Raw genomic sequence first — 19586 nt, forward strand, 5'->3', positions numbered from 1 at the left:
AATACTTAAAACAGGTTTTGAAAAAGCCACAAACAGTATGTCTCAAACAAATTGACATTTTTGTCTCTGGCTACATTGTTTGAACCCCATAATTGGAGATGTATAAATGTGCTGTGATTTACTCAGCTTCCCACTGCATTCATGCCATCAGCACCCCTGTTAATGGCACCTATAATGGTGAACTGCATTGGTGCATTGACTCCTACAACAAAGCCTTCAAGCATAGTACAGAAAACAAGAGCTCAGTGAGGTTTTGAGTACAGATACTGCTTAAGCTGATTTCCCCCCTGTATTTATTGTAGAAATACACGGAGTTGCACAGAAGGACCTACATCAAATCCAAATACCAAAAAGGCTGAAAGGGAAAGAACAACCTTCCTTTTTGACTTCTTCAAAGACCAAGTAAAGGTTTGTTTGTCTTTTGACTCTCAGATAGATGGTTATGCCATTTGTGTGTATCCACATGAGCAGTTTTAAGAAAACAAAACACATCCAAAGCTGCTAAATTTCTGCTGTTCGTCATCAACTGCAAGAATAAACTATGGCCAGAATTACTGAACATGGACACAAAAAAATTCAGTATAAAACCCCCTTAGTTTTCAGAACTTCAGCATGTATTTTCTGTGTTATTCATTTATTTGTATAAGTATCAAAAACACCAGGCTGATAAATACTGTTCCACTATCAACAGTACCAAAGACACCGGGGAAATTATCAATGTGAAGAAGTGCTAATGTCTTCTGAAGAAAGAATTCCAAGTGGGCACCAGTTCATTCTGAGTGCACCGAACTGCCCAAACAATTGCTTTTGACTCCACTGTCCTTACAATTGTAATTTTAAAGGTTCAAGTTATTTCCTCTCTCCACCTCAAATTTTTCTTCTTTCCTCCTGATTTTGTGGAAAACTTCAGTTCACAGCCCTTTTTCATATTTTCAAATTTATTTTGTTATGTGCATCCAGGCAAGACACACTAGAGAACATTGCAGCAACACGTTATTAAACTGCCTATTTTTGTTTACTTATATAATTCCTTTTCCTTCAATTACATGTTTTCACATTTTGCTAAAATATTTATTTACAATGCTACATGTTGAATAAAATTCTCCAAGTCAGCTAGGGAATCATAAAGAGATTCATTCGTGTCTTGACTTCTGAGAAACTTTCGAAGGGTACCTAAAGCATTCAAAGCATCATTTTTTGATGGTAAAGGCTGTTGAGCTCCCTGAAATCGATCACCTTCATCCTCATCTTCATCACCAACAAATGTCCCAGCTTTATCTGATGTGCTTTCTCTGACACACATCCCTTCATTATTTGTGGGCATTTCGCAAGTTGCCAAGCCATCATCTAGAGCTGTGTATTCCTCCAAAGATAAACCTTCTGGAAACTCCACTCCAGCTGCCTGAGCATGTGCAATCAAATCAAAATCACTTTCAACCTCTGTGTCATTACCATTTTCCTTGGTTTCCAGTTTGAATCCTGCTTCATTATAACTTTTGATAATAGTCCCTGGTACTACTTTCCTCCAGCACAGGTGCAACATCTCAATTGCATCAAGAAGAGTCAGTATAAACTCTTTATTACCTTCTACGCAGTCAACAAATCTCTTGATAAGGCAGTGCCTGTATTTAACCTTCAGACTTCTGACCGCCCCTTGTTTTGTAGCTATACATGAAGAAGCATCTGCAGGAGAGAACACCAACTTGACAGACTTCAGGTTCTCTACTTCTGTGTGAGCTGGGAGAGAGTCAACAAGAATAACAACTCGTCGCTGCTGTGCTTGAAATCTGTCATCAAGTTTATGCATCCACTGTTCAAACACTTCCACAGTCATCCACGCTGGATCATTTGCTTCGTAATCCACAGGGAGTGACTTCACACCTTTGAAACAGTGTGGACTTTTGTTTTTTCCTATCACAAGCAAACGAAGTTTCTCGGAGCCATCCATATTCGTACCCACCACTACAGTTATTCTCTCTCTGCTTAGTTTACCTACAGAACAAGTTTCCCCTTTAAATGCAAACGTGTTATGCGGCAACATCTGGTACAACAATCCAGTCTCCTGTATATAAAACACATTTTTTGGCTGATAATCGTTTAAATAACAATGAAGAACGTTTTGGTACCAAAGACTAGGAGCATCCACTGCAGTAGTAGCAGCTGCTTCTACAGGCTGAGCTCTGAAGACCAGACCATACCTCGACTTGAAACGATCAAGCCAGCCGTTACTGCATTTGAAATCACTGTGCCCGAGCTGCTGGGCAAAATCATTGGCCTTGAGGCGCAACATGGGGCCGTTCACCGGCACGTTCAAGCACTGGGCGATTCTGTACCACTTCATCAGCGCCTCCTCCAGGTCGGTATAAAAAGCAGTCCTCAGTCTTTTTCTTTTAGGATCAAACCGTAAGGATTCGAAGGCTTCTAAAACTTTTTCCTTATTCTTCATAATCGCAGACAAGGAATTCTTCTTTATGCCATACTTGGCTGCGATGTCTGCCTTTTTCTTGCCACTCTCCACAGCACTAATGATATTGATTTTTTCCTCGATAGATATGCTTTTTTTCCTCCTCACGACGGGCTGGGGCAGGGGGCTCCCTGCAGCCTCTGCCATGGCGCCCAGCGCCGGCCCCCAGGCGCGGACACCCGGGCCCGCAGGCTCCCGGGCTGCCGCTCTCGGCTCTGGGCGCCTCCGGTGAGGCGGCTTTTCAAGACCGCACCCTGACCTCACGGGCATGGCACTCGGCCGAGGCGGGAGCCGCCTCCCGATTACAGCTGGCACGGCTGGACTCTGCGAGCGGCCTGGCGGGGAGGCCGGCTCCTCAGCCAAGGGCTGCCGCCCGCGCCCAGCGCCAGGCTGGGCAGGGCACCCCAGCCCTGAGAGGGGCAGCCTGGGCACAGGGCGAGGGCGGGACGCGGCCCCTGCCCCGCCGGGACCGGTACCCGCACATCCCTCCCGCCACGCACCGCGGCCTCCTCCGAGAGGAGTCGCGGGGTGGACAGAGAAGCCCCGGGTCGCCGCCTCCCTGCCTCCAGGCACCCCTCCGGAGCCGGGCCGCCCTTCCTGAAGCCTCCTCCGGGCGGCGGCACAACCCCAGCCCCGGCCGGCGATGGGGCCGGGCCGGGCCGGGGAGGAGCGGCAGCCCCGGCTCCGGTTGCCCCGGCAACGGCTGGGCCGGGCAGCGACCATCGACACGCGCTCCTCGGGCTAGAGAGGCGCCGCTCGCCGCGCCTCCCGCGTGACGCCGCCGTCACCGCACTTCCGGCCAAGCGCTTCCGGCTCCTGCTGGTACCGGAGGAGGGAGGAAATAAGCCCGGAGAGGGGGCACCGGCGCTGCCCCGCCCGGCCCCCGCCTTCCTGCCCCCGCCCGGCCCCCCCGGCCCGGCCCCCCAGCACGGCGCCTCCGGGGCGGCAGCAGGTGAGGGACGGAAGAGGGTGAGGCCGAGCCCGGGCTGCTTGGCCTCGGGTCGGGCCCGGCCCGGCGCTGGGGCCGCTGCGGCGGGGCGGGGAAAGCCGCCCCGCACATCCTGCTCGGTCCCGCCCTGCGTGCCCCGCCAGGGGAGCGGCCTCCGCTTCCCTGGCTCCCCGGCAGCCCCCGGGTGCTGCCCGCCGGCGGCTGGGCCTGCCGGCTGCCTGGGTCCGGGAGCCCGCAGCGCCTGGCGGGGCTCGCCCGGCCGCTGTCCCGCCCGCCTCGGCCTGCTCGCCGCCCCAGGTGCTGGCGGCTGGGCTAGTGCCTCTGCCGCAGAGGTCGGGAGTGCGCTGCGGGTTGGGGCCAGCCTGTTTCCTCGTCTGTCGGCGGGGTTCACGGCGGGGACCCCGCTCTGCAGCGTGGAGGGCACCCGTGAGAGGGCGGGCAGGGCCCGAGTGTGGTAGAAGGTGGGTTTCACGGGAGAGAAAGGGAACCTGTTTGTTGATGGAGGAAGAAAACTATATGTTGTATAGATTTCATGCCCCTGGGACTTACTCCACACCCTGACAATTAGTGCTTTAAGTGTTCCAATTTGTCTTTTGCAGCTGGCTTACTATTAAAACGCGGAAACACCGTGGTGTTGTGTGACAAGCAGGTGTTAAATCTGTTTGCAATTTACAAGCAGTTATTTTAGTGTTTCTTATAGTGTGCCTCTGGTCTATCATTTTTAACTGAAACCACTCAGGCTTTCATGTTGCGTCCCCTGAACTGGATGTGGTTTTAGTGTCTTAGCATATGCTTTTTAAGCTTGGTGGAACTGGTGATAAGGAGTTAGCACTTGCAGTCAGTGACTTAGTTATCTTAAGTGTTGCTTCTCTAGAAAAGATAACGGAGGAGTACCTTTCCAGGGCAAAGGATGTAATTTGATTTGTGCAACTCCATAATTAAACAGCTGTCTGGATCATACATATGCTTTTATATATATTTGTACACACATGCAGTTAACGTGTAAGGAATAAGAAATATAGATGAACATCAGGTTGGAAAAATTGGAGTCTGAGGCAATATCTCGATCAGCTGCTTTCTTCTGTTTCAGTAAAAGTTGAAACCATAGTAGGAGCTCATGCCTTAGCTAGTCTGAAGACAAGCAGAGCATTAAAGCACTTAGGGGCAGGCTGACCTGGAGTTGGAGAGTGTGTGAGTTCGTGGCAGCCCTGTTCTCCAGTCCTTGTCTCTATCATGTTTTGTAACTTCCAAGCATAGTTAGATCTTGCAAGTGGAGCAGCCAGGAAATTCATGAGCATACAGAGGAAACTGGTGTGATTGCAGCAGAAAGTATTTAATACAGTTATTTAAATTTTTTTTTAAAAGCAATTAATGTTTATCTTGACAAGAATTAGTGGTTGTATTCTTAGTTAGAAATTAAGGAAATATGCTTTAAATCACCGTTTTCCACCAGCACTTGCATTTTCTGCAGTGTTACAAAAACTTTATTTGCTTATCTATGCAGTGGGGTAATAAGACAACAATAAAAGTGTGCAGTAAACTTTATTCGGCCACAAGATATCTTGCTTTTACCTTATTGGCAATTAATTTAAGAGAAAAAATTCAGTGAAGGAGCCAGTTTAGAAAAGCAGATATAATTGCTGAGAATCCCATGGTTCTTGTTTCAGAGACTGTAAGTAATTTGCTTAAGTAATATCACAATCTGGAGAATAAATCTCTTATGCAAAACAAATCTATTGTTTATGATGTTTAACTCGTATTTGCATGAATAAGCAAATACGAACGTGTTTTTTTTTATTAAAAGGCCCATAAGTGTGCTCTTATAACCACTAATTGTAGTTGGTGAAGTCTTCATCCTAGAGGAAGCTTAGTATATTATTTAAGTTTTTGCTTTGCTTTTTACTTTGCCAGTTGAAGAAATTATATTTAAATCCCTATGATTTAAAAATGGTGTGGTTTTATTTATGGTGAGTAGAATTTAAAGTGACTGATGTTGTAATCTGATAAGCATTTATGTTGGCTTTGCCAGGGGGGAAAGATTTTCAGTCTATTCTGTCTCCATGTTACTACTCTGGTACGATATTTGTGTGAATTTGCAGAAATGGTTTGGTGGGGGAAAATTATAATCCACAGGGGCAGGAGTGATAAGGGCAGGCTCTTGGGTTTTAGATTCATCTTGGAATATGGATCAGGTATTTTTTTTTCAAGTACAACATTTCTGTGTTGGTGTAATTGCAGCGAATGGTAACAGGTGTCCTGGTACACTTGACAGTCAGCCAGCAACTTCAAAAGTTGTGGCTCCTTTAGCAGAAAAGTAGTTGATAATGCAGAATCCATGCTGTACTTAAGGTGAGCGAGCTCTTGGAAAGAACGGCCCTTTCTCTGACGCCTGCAAGAGAAAATTGGGAGCTGATGAGATGCAGGAGTCTATATGCATATCTGTAATGGAACATTAATTATAAGTAATACGTTTGTAGATGCCACGTTTGCCAGAATTTCTCATTATCGTCTTAACTTCTGAATCTTCATAAGAGTGTAGGAAGTTTCATCCTTATATCCAGCATTTGATGTTTACATCACCATTTTTTGCTGTAGAGGAAGTCATCAGGTGGTTCTGTAGTTAAACTAGAATGTACCGTTAAACTTTTTACTAAAGTCACCTTTAATCTACAGTTATCACCTTCTCACGTTACAAAGTTGGTCAGTGAGATCCTGCAGAGCTGTGTTGAGAGTGTTGATGCTGCCTGCAGGAAGAGAATATTATACAAACAATTGGCGAGGGAGAGGTTGGAACACAAATGGTGAATTCATTTGGATTTTTAAAGTCAAATATTTGTCTTTATGCATGGGCTTGTGAGATGGTTCATGCCTCTAGGATAGGTTATTAAGAGTTGTTAAGGCTAGCAAGAGAATTATTTTGCTGCTTATAGCATGTGATAGTTTTAAACAGCATTACCATGGTATGTAAATTTATATGTGAGGTACAGACATAACACCAGGATCACTAATGTGGTAAAGCTGAGGCACAGATTGTCCTAACCAAGGCTGCACTAAAATATGAATTTAGCCTCTTGTGTAACCAGCAGAAGAGAGAAATTAAACTTTTCTAGTTCATCGTGGAAATTTTTTATCTACTCAGAAATAAGCTGTTAAGCATGGAGGTTCTTTTTAACCACAAGTGGAGTTTGGACAGGACTGTGTGGGAAAGCAGAACCTCTGCTGTATGGTCTTTCATATTCAAAATAATTATGGAAAATTGAGAAAGGTATATAAAGAAGTTATAATAAATTACTTTGAAAGGAATTATATATGGGTTGGAGAAAAATTCGTATGCGTTCGGTGATAGCTTTGAACAAATTGTTTTCCTGGAGAAAATATCTTCTTTTCTATGCTTTGTTTTCCAAAGTAAAGTATTAGGTTATCCAGTGTAATATGATCTGGATAATCTAGATGGTTCAGTTTCTCAGCCTTTGTGTCTGTGAGCTGCTTACCTTATTCATTATTAGGTAGTGAGGTGGATCACGAACTGGTTGAAGGGAAGAAGTCAGAGAATTGTAGTCAATGGGACAGAATCTAGTTGGAGGTCTATGACTAGCGGAGTCCCTCAGCGGTCGGTACTGGGACTGGTGTTATTTAATATCTTCATCAACGACCTGGATGAGGGTACAGAATGTACCCTCAGCAAGTTTGCTGATGACACTGAACTGGGAGGAGTGGCTGACACACTGGAGGGCTGTGCTGCCATTCAACGAGACCTGGACAGGCTGGAGAGTTGGGCGGGGAGAAATTTAATGAAATTCAACAAGGGCAAGTGTAGAGTCTTGCATCTGGGGAAGAACAACCCCATGTACCAGTACAAGTTGGGGGCTGACCTGCTGGAGGGTAGTGTAGGAGAAAGGGACCTGGGGGTCCTGGTGGACGGGAAGATGACCATGAGCCAGCAATCTGCCCTTGAGGCCAGGAAAGCCAATGGCGTCCTGGGGTGCATTAGAAAGGGGGTGATTAGTAGGTCAAGAGAGGTTCTCCTCCCCCTCTATTCTGCATTGGTGAGGTCGCATCTGGAATGTTGTGTCCAGTTCTGGGCCGCACAGTTCAAGAAGGACAGGGAACTGCTTGAAAGAGTCCAGAGCAGAGCCACAAAGATGATGAAGGGAGTGGAACATCTCCCTGATGAGGAAAGGCTGAGGGAGCTGGGTCTCTTTAGCTTGGAGGAGACTGAGGGGCGACCTCATCCATGATTACAAATATGTAAAGGGTGAGTGTCAGGACGATGGAGCCAGGCTTTTTTCAGTGATGTCTAGTGATAGGACAAGGGGCAGTGGATGCAAACTGGAGCATAGGAGGTTCCATGTGAATATCAGGAAGAAATTCTTTACTGTGAGAGTGACAGGGCCCTGGAACAGGCTGCCCAGAGAGGTTGTGGAGTCTCCTTCTCTGGAGACATTCAAAACCTGCCTGGATGTCTTCCTGTGTGATGTGCTCTAGGTGATCCTGCTCTGGCAGGGGGGTTGGACTAGATGATCTTTCAAGGTCCCTTCCAACCCCTAGGATTCTGTGTGATTCTGTGTGATTGGTTTTAATTTAAGTGTTGTATAGCTTAGGATGTTGAAATACAATATAAATATGATCTCTCTTTAGTTTTTCTTAATCTGGTTTGTGGCAGAACATGTCTCAAATGGTGCAAGACTTGATGAACTGAAGTAATATGTAATACTTACCAGCTGTTTAATTTTTAATGGTTGGTTGTCTTCCCTCAAACAGCTGAATGAATTGCAGTGTCACCTGTAGTCACCAGCTATTTGAAATAAAATTTAAACACTTATTTAAGCTGTATTAAGTATGTAACTTACCTTTAGTGATCGCTCTACTCAGAGTTGATTTCTTGCACTTGTGCTCAGTGTTACTGACTTACTTTGTCTATCTAGGTGAGTTTTTTTATGAGGAGAAAATAAAAGGAATTCTGTTTCTAGTTAGGCATAGCAGACTGACCAGCTTACTAGGTTGCAGCGGTTTAGCATCAATATAAATTTGAAAAGTCTGGACAAATCTCATGTCTTACTAAAATTGTGATCTTTGCAATGGTAGGATACAGCCAATGTATTGTTGCAGGTGACAGTAAATATAAGCTAAAAGACTTTGTTTTACTTCCCAGGTTTTATATTGCAAACTTAGCTTAGTCTGTGTAGGAAAGGTTACTTTGGCAATGGGATTTTATGCTAGACTTATTTATTCCTAGTCTTGGTTAGATTTTTGGAAAGCTAAAGACCTGGACATCATTTAAAGAGGGAGGTTTCTCTTTCCTTCACCAGTACTTGTGAAAGAAAAGTTCTCTGAAAGCCTACTTCAGTTTCTGTGAGGTACAACATTCAGCTTCTTTCAGATCAATTAATGCATGCCAAACCCATTTTATTTTCAGGTATGTCAGAACACAGCAGTGAATCCACAACACTTGATGAATCTCATCCAGCTGCAGAAGAGGTCCAGTCTGACTCTGAGGTGATTGGGTGATAGTTATATTAGTGTGAAATCAACCAATCCTGGCAACAGTTTCAGACTGCCAAAAATTCTGATTATATATAGCACAGTGAAGTTAATATGGGGATATGAGTTCATGCACATTATCTTGAATGGGTGGGTTTGGTTTTGAGACACTATTAAGAAAAATCAAATTAATTCATATCATGCTTCAACCACTAGTCTTTTGCTGTGCTGCAGTATTTGTTTTGTAAGCTGAATAGATTCGGGCAGGGTAGAATCTGAAATGTGTAGATGCTGCAGAAAGAAACAGCTTGTATGTAAAAGGCAGCAGTCTTTGTGTAACTTCACGACAACAAGGCATTCTGTCTGCTGCTGGACTGGTGAGTCTTTTCTTCTTGGAAGCAGATGCAGCTTGCACTTTCATTGTGGAGAAGTCAGATTTCAAAATAATGAACAAGTTCCTAAGGTTCTCTATAGTACTTAGTCAATCAGGTGTGTTTGGAAGGCTGTTTCAGAAAGGTGAAGAGTAAACATTTTCCTTGCTTCTCTGTAGCAAGAATGAAAAAAGATGATGCTGACTTCATCACTATTAGAGTTTCAGTACCAGATAATTGTTTTCAGCTTTTATAAAAACAGAATAGTGATTCCATAGCTATTTAGTATATCTCCAAATCTGGTATTTGCAAACAGATGTGCTAAGAAAAAAGTTACTAAAGGATTAATACATTTTTCTAAATAAAATATTCAGCTCAAACTTCATGATTTTCCATATTGTTTATTTCATTCATGCCTAAAACATCAATGCAAGTTTAGGAACTTTTTTCTATTTACTTCAGCCTGTTTCACATATGATAAATTTTCTTCTAAGGATGTGGTTTCTTTATATACTTAGTTTAAATCAGTTGTGGGGTGGACTTGTCAAAGCGACATTTCATTCAGCAGTCATAATCACAATTTTAATGGAAATAGCCTTGAGATGTTGGCTCAGTTTTCCCTCAGATCAGGAAGCTTACCAAGATTTTGTGTGGTTGCAGGAACATGCATCTAGCGGTGAAGATAAATGGTCACTGGTTTTGGCAGTAGTCCTACAGGTACTGCACTGCTGAAGTAAGCTGGTGTGGTGTCCAAGAGTAGCCCTTCATCCATAGTAGGGATTTATTGCTTTATTACCCACTGCTTTGTTAGGTACAAGTGTTGGAGCTGTGTGATGGACTGTTTTGGAGAACTGATTTGAGTGGAAAAATTATGCATCCCCTTCTTGGGCAGAGGTCACCTTTTAACCTGCAGGGTTTCAGCAATCTTGTTTGCTGTACAAATAGATTGTTCTGGCCCAGGGAAGAGCTGGGCGAAAGGGGGAAGAGTTAGGGGTAAAGAGCCAAAAAAAATCTGAACCAAAACGGGGCAAGGACTTGTTCTTGACAGAAATGCTAGCTTGGACTGTTGACTAAAATGCAGGTGGTAATTTCTTGCTAGGGCTGAGCCAAACTACTGTTTTTTCCCATTTCCCTTTTTCAGCTGCTCAATTCATGTCTTTGGTGCATGTCTGACCTCATTGCAAACAGATTTAACTATCTGAAACTGGAATATTAACCTGGTGAAAAGGTCTGTTGTCAGGCTAGTGAGTAAAGTCTGTTATGCAGTCAGATGAGTGGCAGATGTATTGTGGATGGGAGGTCTGTGGAGCTCATCGTAGGGACTGGAAAAGGGGTGTACTGAAATGTCCTCCTTTCAGCAATGGAAGATGGTCTTCTAGTTGAGACATAACACGAAACAGAAGTTACCAGGTAATTTTTTTGCTTTCTCTGAAGTTGATACATGGGTTTGCCTCAAGTAGAAACACCTAAAAAACCTGTTAACTGCTTCTAGGCCTTTTTAGATTTCATGACTTCTCCAGAGAAGCTCATGACTTTTTGTTTTCTAATACATATTTTTTATTAGAAACATGTATGTATATGAAATGAAACAAATTAATTATGGTTTTAAAAATACCCATAAAATAAACACAGACCTTGTGGTGAGCTTCAATATTTTAATTTACTTAAAGGCTATGAATTTTAAGTTTGTCCTGTTGTATGAAGAATGACCAAAAAAAAAAAGCTTTTCTGTGTTGTAGTTGGGGGTGAAGACTAGGGTGTATGGAGAATTTGGTGTTAGACTGATGTGAATGTAAGACTTAGGTGATGGTGTAAGTGTGTTATGAAGTAATTTTTTCCTTGAATTTATAGCACACTGACTTTTTCTTAAATTATTTTAAATCTGTTCTCTGTGTCTTTATATTTTTTCTAAAAGTGGTGCCTAAACACTTAGCTTCTCATGTTAGGGAAGTGCTTCAGAAAGCACTGTTTGAAAGCTTTTGATTGATTTTGCTAAGTTAGTAGTAGAGAAAGTCTTGCTCCTCATAAGGGGAAACATAACACCTAAGATATTTTTGTACAGGTGTGCATCCGCAAATTGTAGTTCACATGTATGGTTCTTAGAGCTGCTTGTCCTTCAACTTTTTCTTCTCTTTTTGGGTAAAAGGCAGCATTTACTCAGAACTCGATGGACTTCAATCTCATTGGGCATTTGGGGGTTTTTTCGGTGTGTGGGTTTGGTTTTTTTTGTGGTGGTTGTGTTTTATGCTGCTAATTGAAGGCACTTATTACACTTTCAGAAATACAAGTAGGATTTTGCAGGTACCAAATAAAACTTGAGAAGTCATCTCTGCTTCAAAAGACCACCAGTGGTGAAGTCTCAATAATTTTACAGTCTTTGGAAGAGTTACGGTAATAGAGCTTTGAAAGCAGCCTGGAGTTAGATAAGCATGTTTATTTGAGCCCACAGACAGTGATTAGTTAGAAAAAAAGCTTGGGAGACCTCAAAGCTTACTAGGGAAATCAAGCTTACTAATGTAAATGAAGTTGTGATAGGTGAAAGTGAGGGAAATGTTAGCAATAGTGTATCACAGATGTTGCCTGTTAAGAATGATGCAGGTGATCCTGAGTAAGTACCAGTAAAATTTTTGAGTTATAGGGATATCACAGAATGATAGAATGCCAGGTTGTAAGGGACCTCAAGGATCATCTGGTCCAACCTTTCTAGGTAATACTATAGTTTATATGAGATGGCTCAGCACCCTGTCAAGCTGAGACTTAAAACTGTCCAATGTGAGGGAATCCACCTCTTCTCTTGGGAGACTATTCCATTGTTTGACTGTCAGATCCTGTGAAATCTTAGTATGGTTGAGAACCTGCTGGTACTTCCTGATCTGAGAGTAGGCCTCTTCCTGACACTTTGTTTGAAAATAACTGATTTAGTTTGGTGATTTAGGAGCTTTAAGGGAAGAGAGCACCTATTCTCAAGTACTTGTTGATGGTGCACCATACCAGTTCTGCCAGTCTTGCACAGGTGCACGGGCTGGTTCGAAGACTTCAGACAACTTTTGTGTAAGTAATTGAACAAGCACTGCTTTTGTTGTGTGTTGATTTTTCTAGTGTTTACACTTTAGTTGACTATTGAAGCTGTCTTGCAGAGCTAGAGAAGGCTTTTTGAGAGGGCCGAAGCTTTCAGGTTCTCTTAGTTTTGGTGAGTGTTAGGGTATCATTCCCTCTTCAGGTGCTTGGAAATGCTGTAGAGCCCTTCTGGGAATGTCTCTTCTAGGTTATACCTTAGGTTGTTCTTGAAAACAGTGGTTTCACAGGTGCTGCTACTGTTCATAACGCAGCTGCACTTTGGAAGTTCACTTTGATTCCTGGATTGCATTGGTGCTTTTAAGCTGTTGTTTCTGCATTTCACTTTAGATTTTCTGCTGTTCATGGAGTGAGAATTGCATACCGTCAGTTTAGCCAGAAGATGGCACTGTATTATGATAAAATAAGTGTGCTGAAACTAATTTAAAGTCTGGAATAATTATTTTGGGTTTTTGTAACACATGATTAAAATCATTGTACTTCCTTTAATATTTCTTGCTTATCATTCGCTAGTACAATTTATTCTATTTAGCCAAGCTCACCTTTTTTGTCGTTTGAGATGCATAAAGTACTCTATGGGTCAAGTGTGCATAGAAATTATTTGTCTGGCTCCACATGTTTAATTTGTCTGACACATGCCTTCTTTTCTTTTGCATATTGAAGCTTTAAGTTGTTTCTGTCTGAGCTGTGCTAGCATATTAATGTGATTTGGGGATGTAATTAAATGAATGTACACAGACCTAGCGTATTAGAATAATACCAATAGGAGTTTGAAATAAAATAAACTGTTTGAAACTTATACATCAAATATTTTCATATAGACCACTCAGGAAATTTAAGACAAATGCTCACCTGTTTCTTCTAATACTACAGGAAAGTGCAATGGCTCAGGAGTCTCCCAAAAATTCAGCAGCAGAAATACCTGTGACTAGCAATGGACAGCTAGAAGATTCTCATGAGCACAGCTTTAATAGGGTAAGAGTTTTATTTGCTGTCTGACAAAGTACCATTATCAGAAATGCAGAAGTTACAGTGCAATGCATAGTAGACTTCACTTGACATACTTTTCTAGAGCTTTGACTGGAAAACTGCTTTGAAGCTTGGAAATTATTGTTAAAGTCAATGTAACATAATGTGATTGCACATTGCAAAGACCTTTTTTGTTAGTAGCAAAAGGCAAATTAGTAGTGGCAAATATTTCTGAACATTAAATAGTCTCAAAAATTGGGTCTTCTGTAATGCACAAGCAAGTGTATATGCTTCTACATTCTTGTCTGTGATCCTTGAGGATACTAATTTTTAATCTGACAATTTTATTCATTAAACAGAACAACAAGCATTTAAAAAATATGATGCTTAACAGATCATGTGAATTCAGGCTACCAAACGCTACATTTTTTTATGAAGAAGTATCAAATTGTTGAAGACAACCTACTTCTAAGGGGTATTAAGTTTGGAGGCAATATGCTTGGAAATATAGGCACATTCTGATTTGAAGTTCTAAATAGAAGAGAAGCAACTTTTCTTGTGTTGAAACTGAAGAATTGGTACTCTCTTGCTGTATGCTATACAGATGAGCTGCATCGGAATCTTATTTGTTGTATATTGAAAACGTTATACTTCCATAATCATCTGTCTGCAGTTTTGTTTTCTTTCCCCAAATCTTGCTTATTACCGGTTCTTCCTTATGTTAGGTTTCCCAGCAGAGGGTGCTGTGGTGCAGTTTATGGAATTGGGGGTTGGTTTTCTTTTTTATTTTGCTTTTCAGTTGGAAATGTGAATTATCCACGTTTACTTGGTATCTGTGGAGTCAGATTTTTAAGGAAATCTCTCAACTTGAACAGTCCCCTACTGACTTGCAGTGCAGGATTATTTCTTAAATACTGAGCAGAACTTCCAACATTTTATTCTGTCCTACTAAAATGCTGATTAAAGGAGGGGGAACCTTCATAAGGTAAAAAAAATACTATGTATACATCCTGTATATTGGCAAAATAAGCATCTGCTTAATATTGTCTCCTGGTTTTAACTTTAATGGAAAAAAATCCTTCAAAGCTGATAAGTTATTGTTAAAGTTAACTGAAAAAGCAAAGCTGACACTGCACATACTGCAATAACATTTTTGTGTGAAAGGTATATTAGTAGTGGCATTTTTTTCTGACTCTTAAATAGTGTAAAGTATTGGATGCTTTGTAATTCACAACCAAGTATATACATTTCTAATTATTGACTCTATACCTTGAGAATACTGATTTTTTAATCCAGCAATTTTATTAATAAAACAGAAAACCAAGCATTTAATTATATATTAAAATACTTTTAAACGTGTATTTATTATATTGTCATTATAAATAAAAGTTATTGAAATGTGTAAAAATATGTATTTAAAGTATATTAAAAACTAAAATATGTCTGGAAAACAACATCTGAGACCATTTGACTGTGATTGCAGGGTAGCTGTATAGTAAGTGTGGCTGTAAAAAAAGTATAAAACTTCATGAGATGGAAATGCATCTGTATTAGAGGTCTTACTTAAAAATACTACACTTACTACTGAGCGTTTTTTTTCTACTTCTGCTGAATGGGCAATGATTTTTTGTATGAATAGCACTGCAATGAGGGGAAATTTTTGTTTCTTATGTTTTATCATTCAACTGAGATTTACTAATAACAATATAAAAATTAGGATAATTTTTAATGAAATAAAGTTAAAACTGAATCTTGATAAAGATGTATCTATGTGTGGGCAGGGTCAACAAAATTACACCTTGAAGTGGCAATGAATTCGAGTTCACCTGAAAGTAGAGAAACAGATTTACTGTTTTCATGCCTTATGACCTTTATGCTGCTGTGACTTGACAGCCAAGTTATTTTATCCTAATTTAATTTCTTTTTCATTTCTTCACTAGTGCATCCAATACTTATCAGTTACAGTAAATGAAGCTTGTACTGTTCTTGATTGGGTCAGAGCCCTTGTTCAGTCAAAACATAATCGCCATTTTCTAGGCAAAGTTGAAGTGTTAAGATAGGTTTTGCTTACGGCCACATATAAATGTTGAAGGTTTTTACTGTCATGTTCATTATTTTGCTGGCTTGGAGTTAACTAGATTTTGAAAGTTCCACGAAACGGGTCAAATATTTGGTTGAGTTGCAGAAAATTTACATTATGCAAGCATAGTTGTGTTTGCTGCTGTAATTATTTTCACAATGCTTATTCTGAGATCAATGAAGATGAAGTGCACTTGAAATATTTTTTTGAGCTGTCTTGTACAAGTTAACACCTGCATGTGTGACCTAAACTCAGAATAGGTGATAGGGGCTTTTTATAAACAAAACGAAGAAAATAAACTCTTGGACTTAACATCTAGGTCTGTTTACTAAATGTTAGTCTTGAATTCTAATATTCAGCTTCTATTCATCTTGCTTTGTTTGTTATTTCTAATGCTTAATGTTATGCTTTCTCTTTTTTTCCTTGCCAGGTAATTTTTTGTTCTAACCTAATTGCATTGCACCACAATATTTCTATGCCAAGTTTTCAGGGGTCTTTTTTCCTATCAACTTAGGGAAATGACAAGCCAAATACTGATTTTTAGAAGATCGCTTAAGAAAGAGGCAAGGAACCATTACCTGTTGCTGCAGTGCTCACTAAGAGTACGTGACCACAGAGTTTAGAGCACTCAAGCTCCAATATACTTATTTCATTTACATGCTCTTGGGAGGCTGGGGAGCAAGGTTACTTTAGTTTCTTGTTCTCTTACTATTACAATCAGAGATCTGTTAATCTATATGTTGTACAAGTCAGATGTCAACAATAAAACATAATTTATCCTGTATTTTTTATTTGGTCTTCTACAGCTATTTGCAACAAATACTTGAGCAGCTTTGAATTGTGTATTTTTGATAGACTGAGTAAAGGAGGTAGTTGTACAACCTTTTTTTCAGGGTTCTTCAATTACAAAACTATACTTTTCTCTAGACTCGAGTTCTATTTAGCACTCCAACAGACCTCATCCATAAGCTACTCAGGCATGAAAATGCACATTTCCTTTCCACCAAATGCAGTATTTGTGTGTACTCATGAGAAGTATTTAATTTTGCAAAGGCAATGTAGTGCAAATGTGTTTACCTGTAAATTTTAGAGTAGAGTTGCTCCTTCTTTGGAGAAAAATGCCATTAGTTGCACAGAGCATCAGACAGTACAGATTGCCGTAATGTCATTTCAGAAGGAAGCACGTTAGTTCCAGTCTTGTGGGAATGTGACAGCACTACTGGCTGCATCTTCTCGGTTCCTTATATTTAAGAAAAAGAATCAAAAGCATATTTATAAGGTAACTTAAGTGTTTGCCTAACTGTGAAGTCTGATTCAGAAATAAGCTGTTACATTCTAATTCTGACTTGCTTGTAGTAATAAGAGATGCCTGTGGAATTCTGACAAGTTTTGTCCTGCCTGGGTGATGGATAGAAACTTTTTTTAACTAAAAAAGCTTGTAGCTTCAGTTGTCATTGGATGAAATGTCTGATGTCCTTTCATTATGAAAAATCTTCTCCCACTGCTTTTCAGCTCTCCAAGCTCTGTTGAAACTCACTTAAGCTTCAAGAACTTGGTGTATAGAACCATTTGCTGATGTTTGTTAAATGTCTTAATAACAGAAGACTTCAGCCTTGCCTAATCAAACATGTCTGTTTTACTGCTTTGTACAAGAAAACTCATTTAAAAAAGCCTTGCTGGTTTGTAATTTTTACTGGTTGATTTCAGTTATCCCTGACTTCTATAACACAATTTTCCTCCCACACTTTTATAATTATGTGATTAGAATAGTGGTGGTTTAATGCCATTGAAGGGATTTGGAGCTGAGAGCTGTGGGAAGGAGTGAGGAAGGATATTATTCTTAATTCAATAGCATGCCCTATAATGTGAAAGCTGCATAGGAATAAATTAAATCAATAAAAAAACCCATTGGGTCTACGTGTAAAGATATTCAGGCAGCTGTAACCTGTTTGTTATGTTTAAACTACTGTACAAAATCTAGATGCAGTTCTTATCTGAGTTTCTGAAATTGTTGTTCCAATTAGTTTAATTTTCAGTAAAAACTCTTCTGTTGGCTCTTTTTGTACTCTTATGGGGACAAAGCCATTATTGAACATGTATATAATACCAGTAGTAAAATTTAGGCTGCAAAATATAATTAATTTTGTTGTGAGTTTTCAGTTTATATCATAATTATGAAAGAAGCTCTGTGATATGATGAATCTGAGTGCATGGGTTCAAGATCTCATTCTGTAATTTTATTGCCAGATTGCACAAATAGATGAGGTCAATTCTTTTTTGTCTTTTGCCTTCTGAAAAAAAAAAGCCAACCTTGTCACTCGCATTCTCCCTGAAACATCTGAGCTAGTCTCTTAAGTTCTGCTGTGTTTCTGGGTGTCAGTTCTAGAAAACTGTTTTTAAGAGATAAAAAAGACCAGTCTTTTCTGTTTTCACATGATCTACTTCATAATGTCTTAAAAACCAAAAATATGAATGTTAATGATGAGAGTAGAATGGAAGCTAATTTAGAACTGCGTTGTAGTATGACATCAGGTAGGTCTAAAGGGATATAGTAGAAAAAAGGTCTTCTGAGTGAAATGTGATGTATTGGAGTATAGAAGAAATGTCAGTCCATGTTATTTGCCACTTCAGCACAGAATAAAGGCTTCAGCTCTCCTTCCAATGACTTATATGCTTGAATTTATGTTCATGTGAGGATCTCACAGCTTAATTAGTAGAAAATAGGATCTGAGTGATAACAGGGCAAAGAGAAGAAGAAAATGCTGAATATATACAAGGAGCTTCACTTGCACATGAATTAGGGTAAGAAGTTCAGAGCCCATTATCTTACTGGATATATGTTCTATCTATATAACATTTTGTTTTATGGGAGTTGTAATCATTAAAACTTCAAACTGAGTTTTACAGGAAGATGTGTTGAAAGTTTTTTTTCCAAAAGGTAACTTGAATAGTTTTATTGAAAATGTCATTCATCATTAAAAAAATTAAGGAGCATATATATGATTGCGCTCAGCTTAGTTACTCCACTTTTAATGCAATTCTTGAACTAGCGAATGATGTGGGGTTTAAAAAATACTTTTGCTCAAGCTAGAAAGGTAAGTAAAAATATATCTCAAATTTACTGTTGGTACTAAGGAAAAGATAATGCCTAGTCATGCACTAATAATGGATTCACATGTTGTTTGCTTACTTGCTTCTTGGTTTTTACTAAGCTTTAGCTAAGAGACCTTTGGCTAAATTTTGACTGAGTTTCAACTAAGCTAAGCTTCTAATTTTTTGCTAAACTTGTTTCTGCTGGTGAAGAGACAATACAGTTCTGTTCTCTTTCCCCTCTCAGATTCAGATTATTCTGGAGAGTGTGGATAGGCAGTATCTTTTTGGAAATAGCCTTGTCATTCAGCCAACATTCCTTCATGAACCTGCATTCTGAGCAGCTTCTTTGCTGTGTTTGCTGTCTCAACAGGATTGTTATGTCAAAAATTCATACTGGTTCATCTAGATGATTGGGATAATAAGCCAATTAATATCGCTGTTAGGGTCACATAAATAAGGCAGCTAACCTTACTAAAGTACATGTAATTGAATATGGTGATTTGAACTAATTAAAATGGGATTTTAACAAAAGGTCGAAGTGGTTTAAATGCTCTATACAATATAGGTTTGCCCTGTCTTGACAAGACCAAATTAAGTTAGTGCAGTTGTTCTGTGTACCTGTATTGCATTCTTTTGCTTCTTTGAGCCTTTTGCATGCTAAATGGCTGTGAATGGGATAGGCTATCCAGCCTTTTGACTTTTGGAAATCTTCTGAGTTTTAGTAGTTTTATACCTCTAGCTATGGGTCTCATTGATGTTGCAATAATAAAATACTTATGCTAGATAATACTTGCATAAACGTGCAATAATTTTCAGCCTTATACAATTAAAAATTATGAATGAAGCTTTTTTTTTTTTGATGGTGATCCCTAAATAGATTTCTGGTTTAGAAATGTATCAAAAAATGTCTATGAATTCTAAAGACTGGAGATCCTTTATGAAAAACAGGGGAAATCGTAGAGTTTGAAAGCAGATCTTCTGATCATCACAATTTTATTGTAGTAGGCGAATCTGCCCTTCCTGTGTTGTAACAGCAAACCTACATTTGGTGGGAACAAAAAATAAAGCTAGCTATATTGCTTTTACTACTGTTAAAATTTCTGT

At 39.9% G+C, this 19586-nt stretch overlaps 2 protein-coding genes across 9 annotated transcripts in view; one reads left to right on the forward strand and one right to left on the reverse strand.

Moving 5' to 3' along the window:
• TIGD4 (tigger transposable element derived 4) lies at positions 1-3022 on the reverse strand. Its single transcript, XM_051616962.1, has one exon. It carries the CDS (start codon positions 2732-2734, stop codon positions 1076-1078), a length of 1659 nt encoding a protein of 552 aa, XP_051472922.1. The 5' UTR covers positions 2735-3022; the 3' UTR covers positions 1-1075.
• A 249-nt stretch (positions 3023-3271) lies between these two features.
• Positions 3272-19586, forward strand: part of ARFIP1 (ADP ribosylation factor interacting protein 1) — a 43548-nt gene continuing 27233 nt past the window's right edge. For 5 of the 8 annotated variants that reach the window (XM_051616966.1, XM_051616970.1, XM_051616967.1 and 2 more), the window contains exons 1-3: positions 3272-3416; positions 8830-8909; positions 13214-13315. In XM_051616966.1, the coding sequence (XP_051472926.1) occupies positions 8832-8909; positions 13214-13315 (180 nt within the window). In that variant the 5' untranslated portion in view covers positions 3272-3416; positions 8830-8831. Of the gene's footprint in view, positions 3417-8801; positions 8910-13213; positions 13316-19586 lie in introns of those variants that run through there. The other 3 variants (XM_051616969.1, XM_051616965.1, XM_051616972.1) reach the window with 3 other exon arrangements.

Source organism: Apus apus, chromosome 4 (genome assembly GCF_020740795.1).
Source record: "Apus apus isolate bApuApu2 chromosome 4, bApuApu2.pri.cur, whole genome shotgun sequence".
NCBI classification, from domain to species: domain Eukaryota; kingdom Metazoa; phylum Chordata; class Aves; order Apodiformes; family Apodidae; genus Apus; species Apus apus.

Bases quoted from the DNA above. Each gene is read 5' to 3' on its own strand.
- TIGD4 (XM_051616962.1), bottom strand. From the start codon at position 2,734: ATGCCCGTGAGGTCAGGGTGCGGTCTTGAAAAGCCGCCTCACCGGAGG.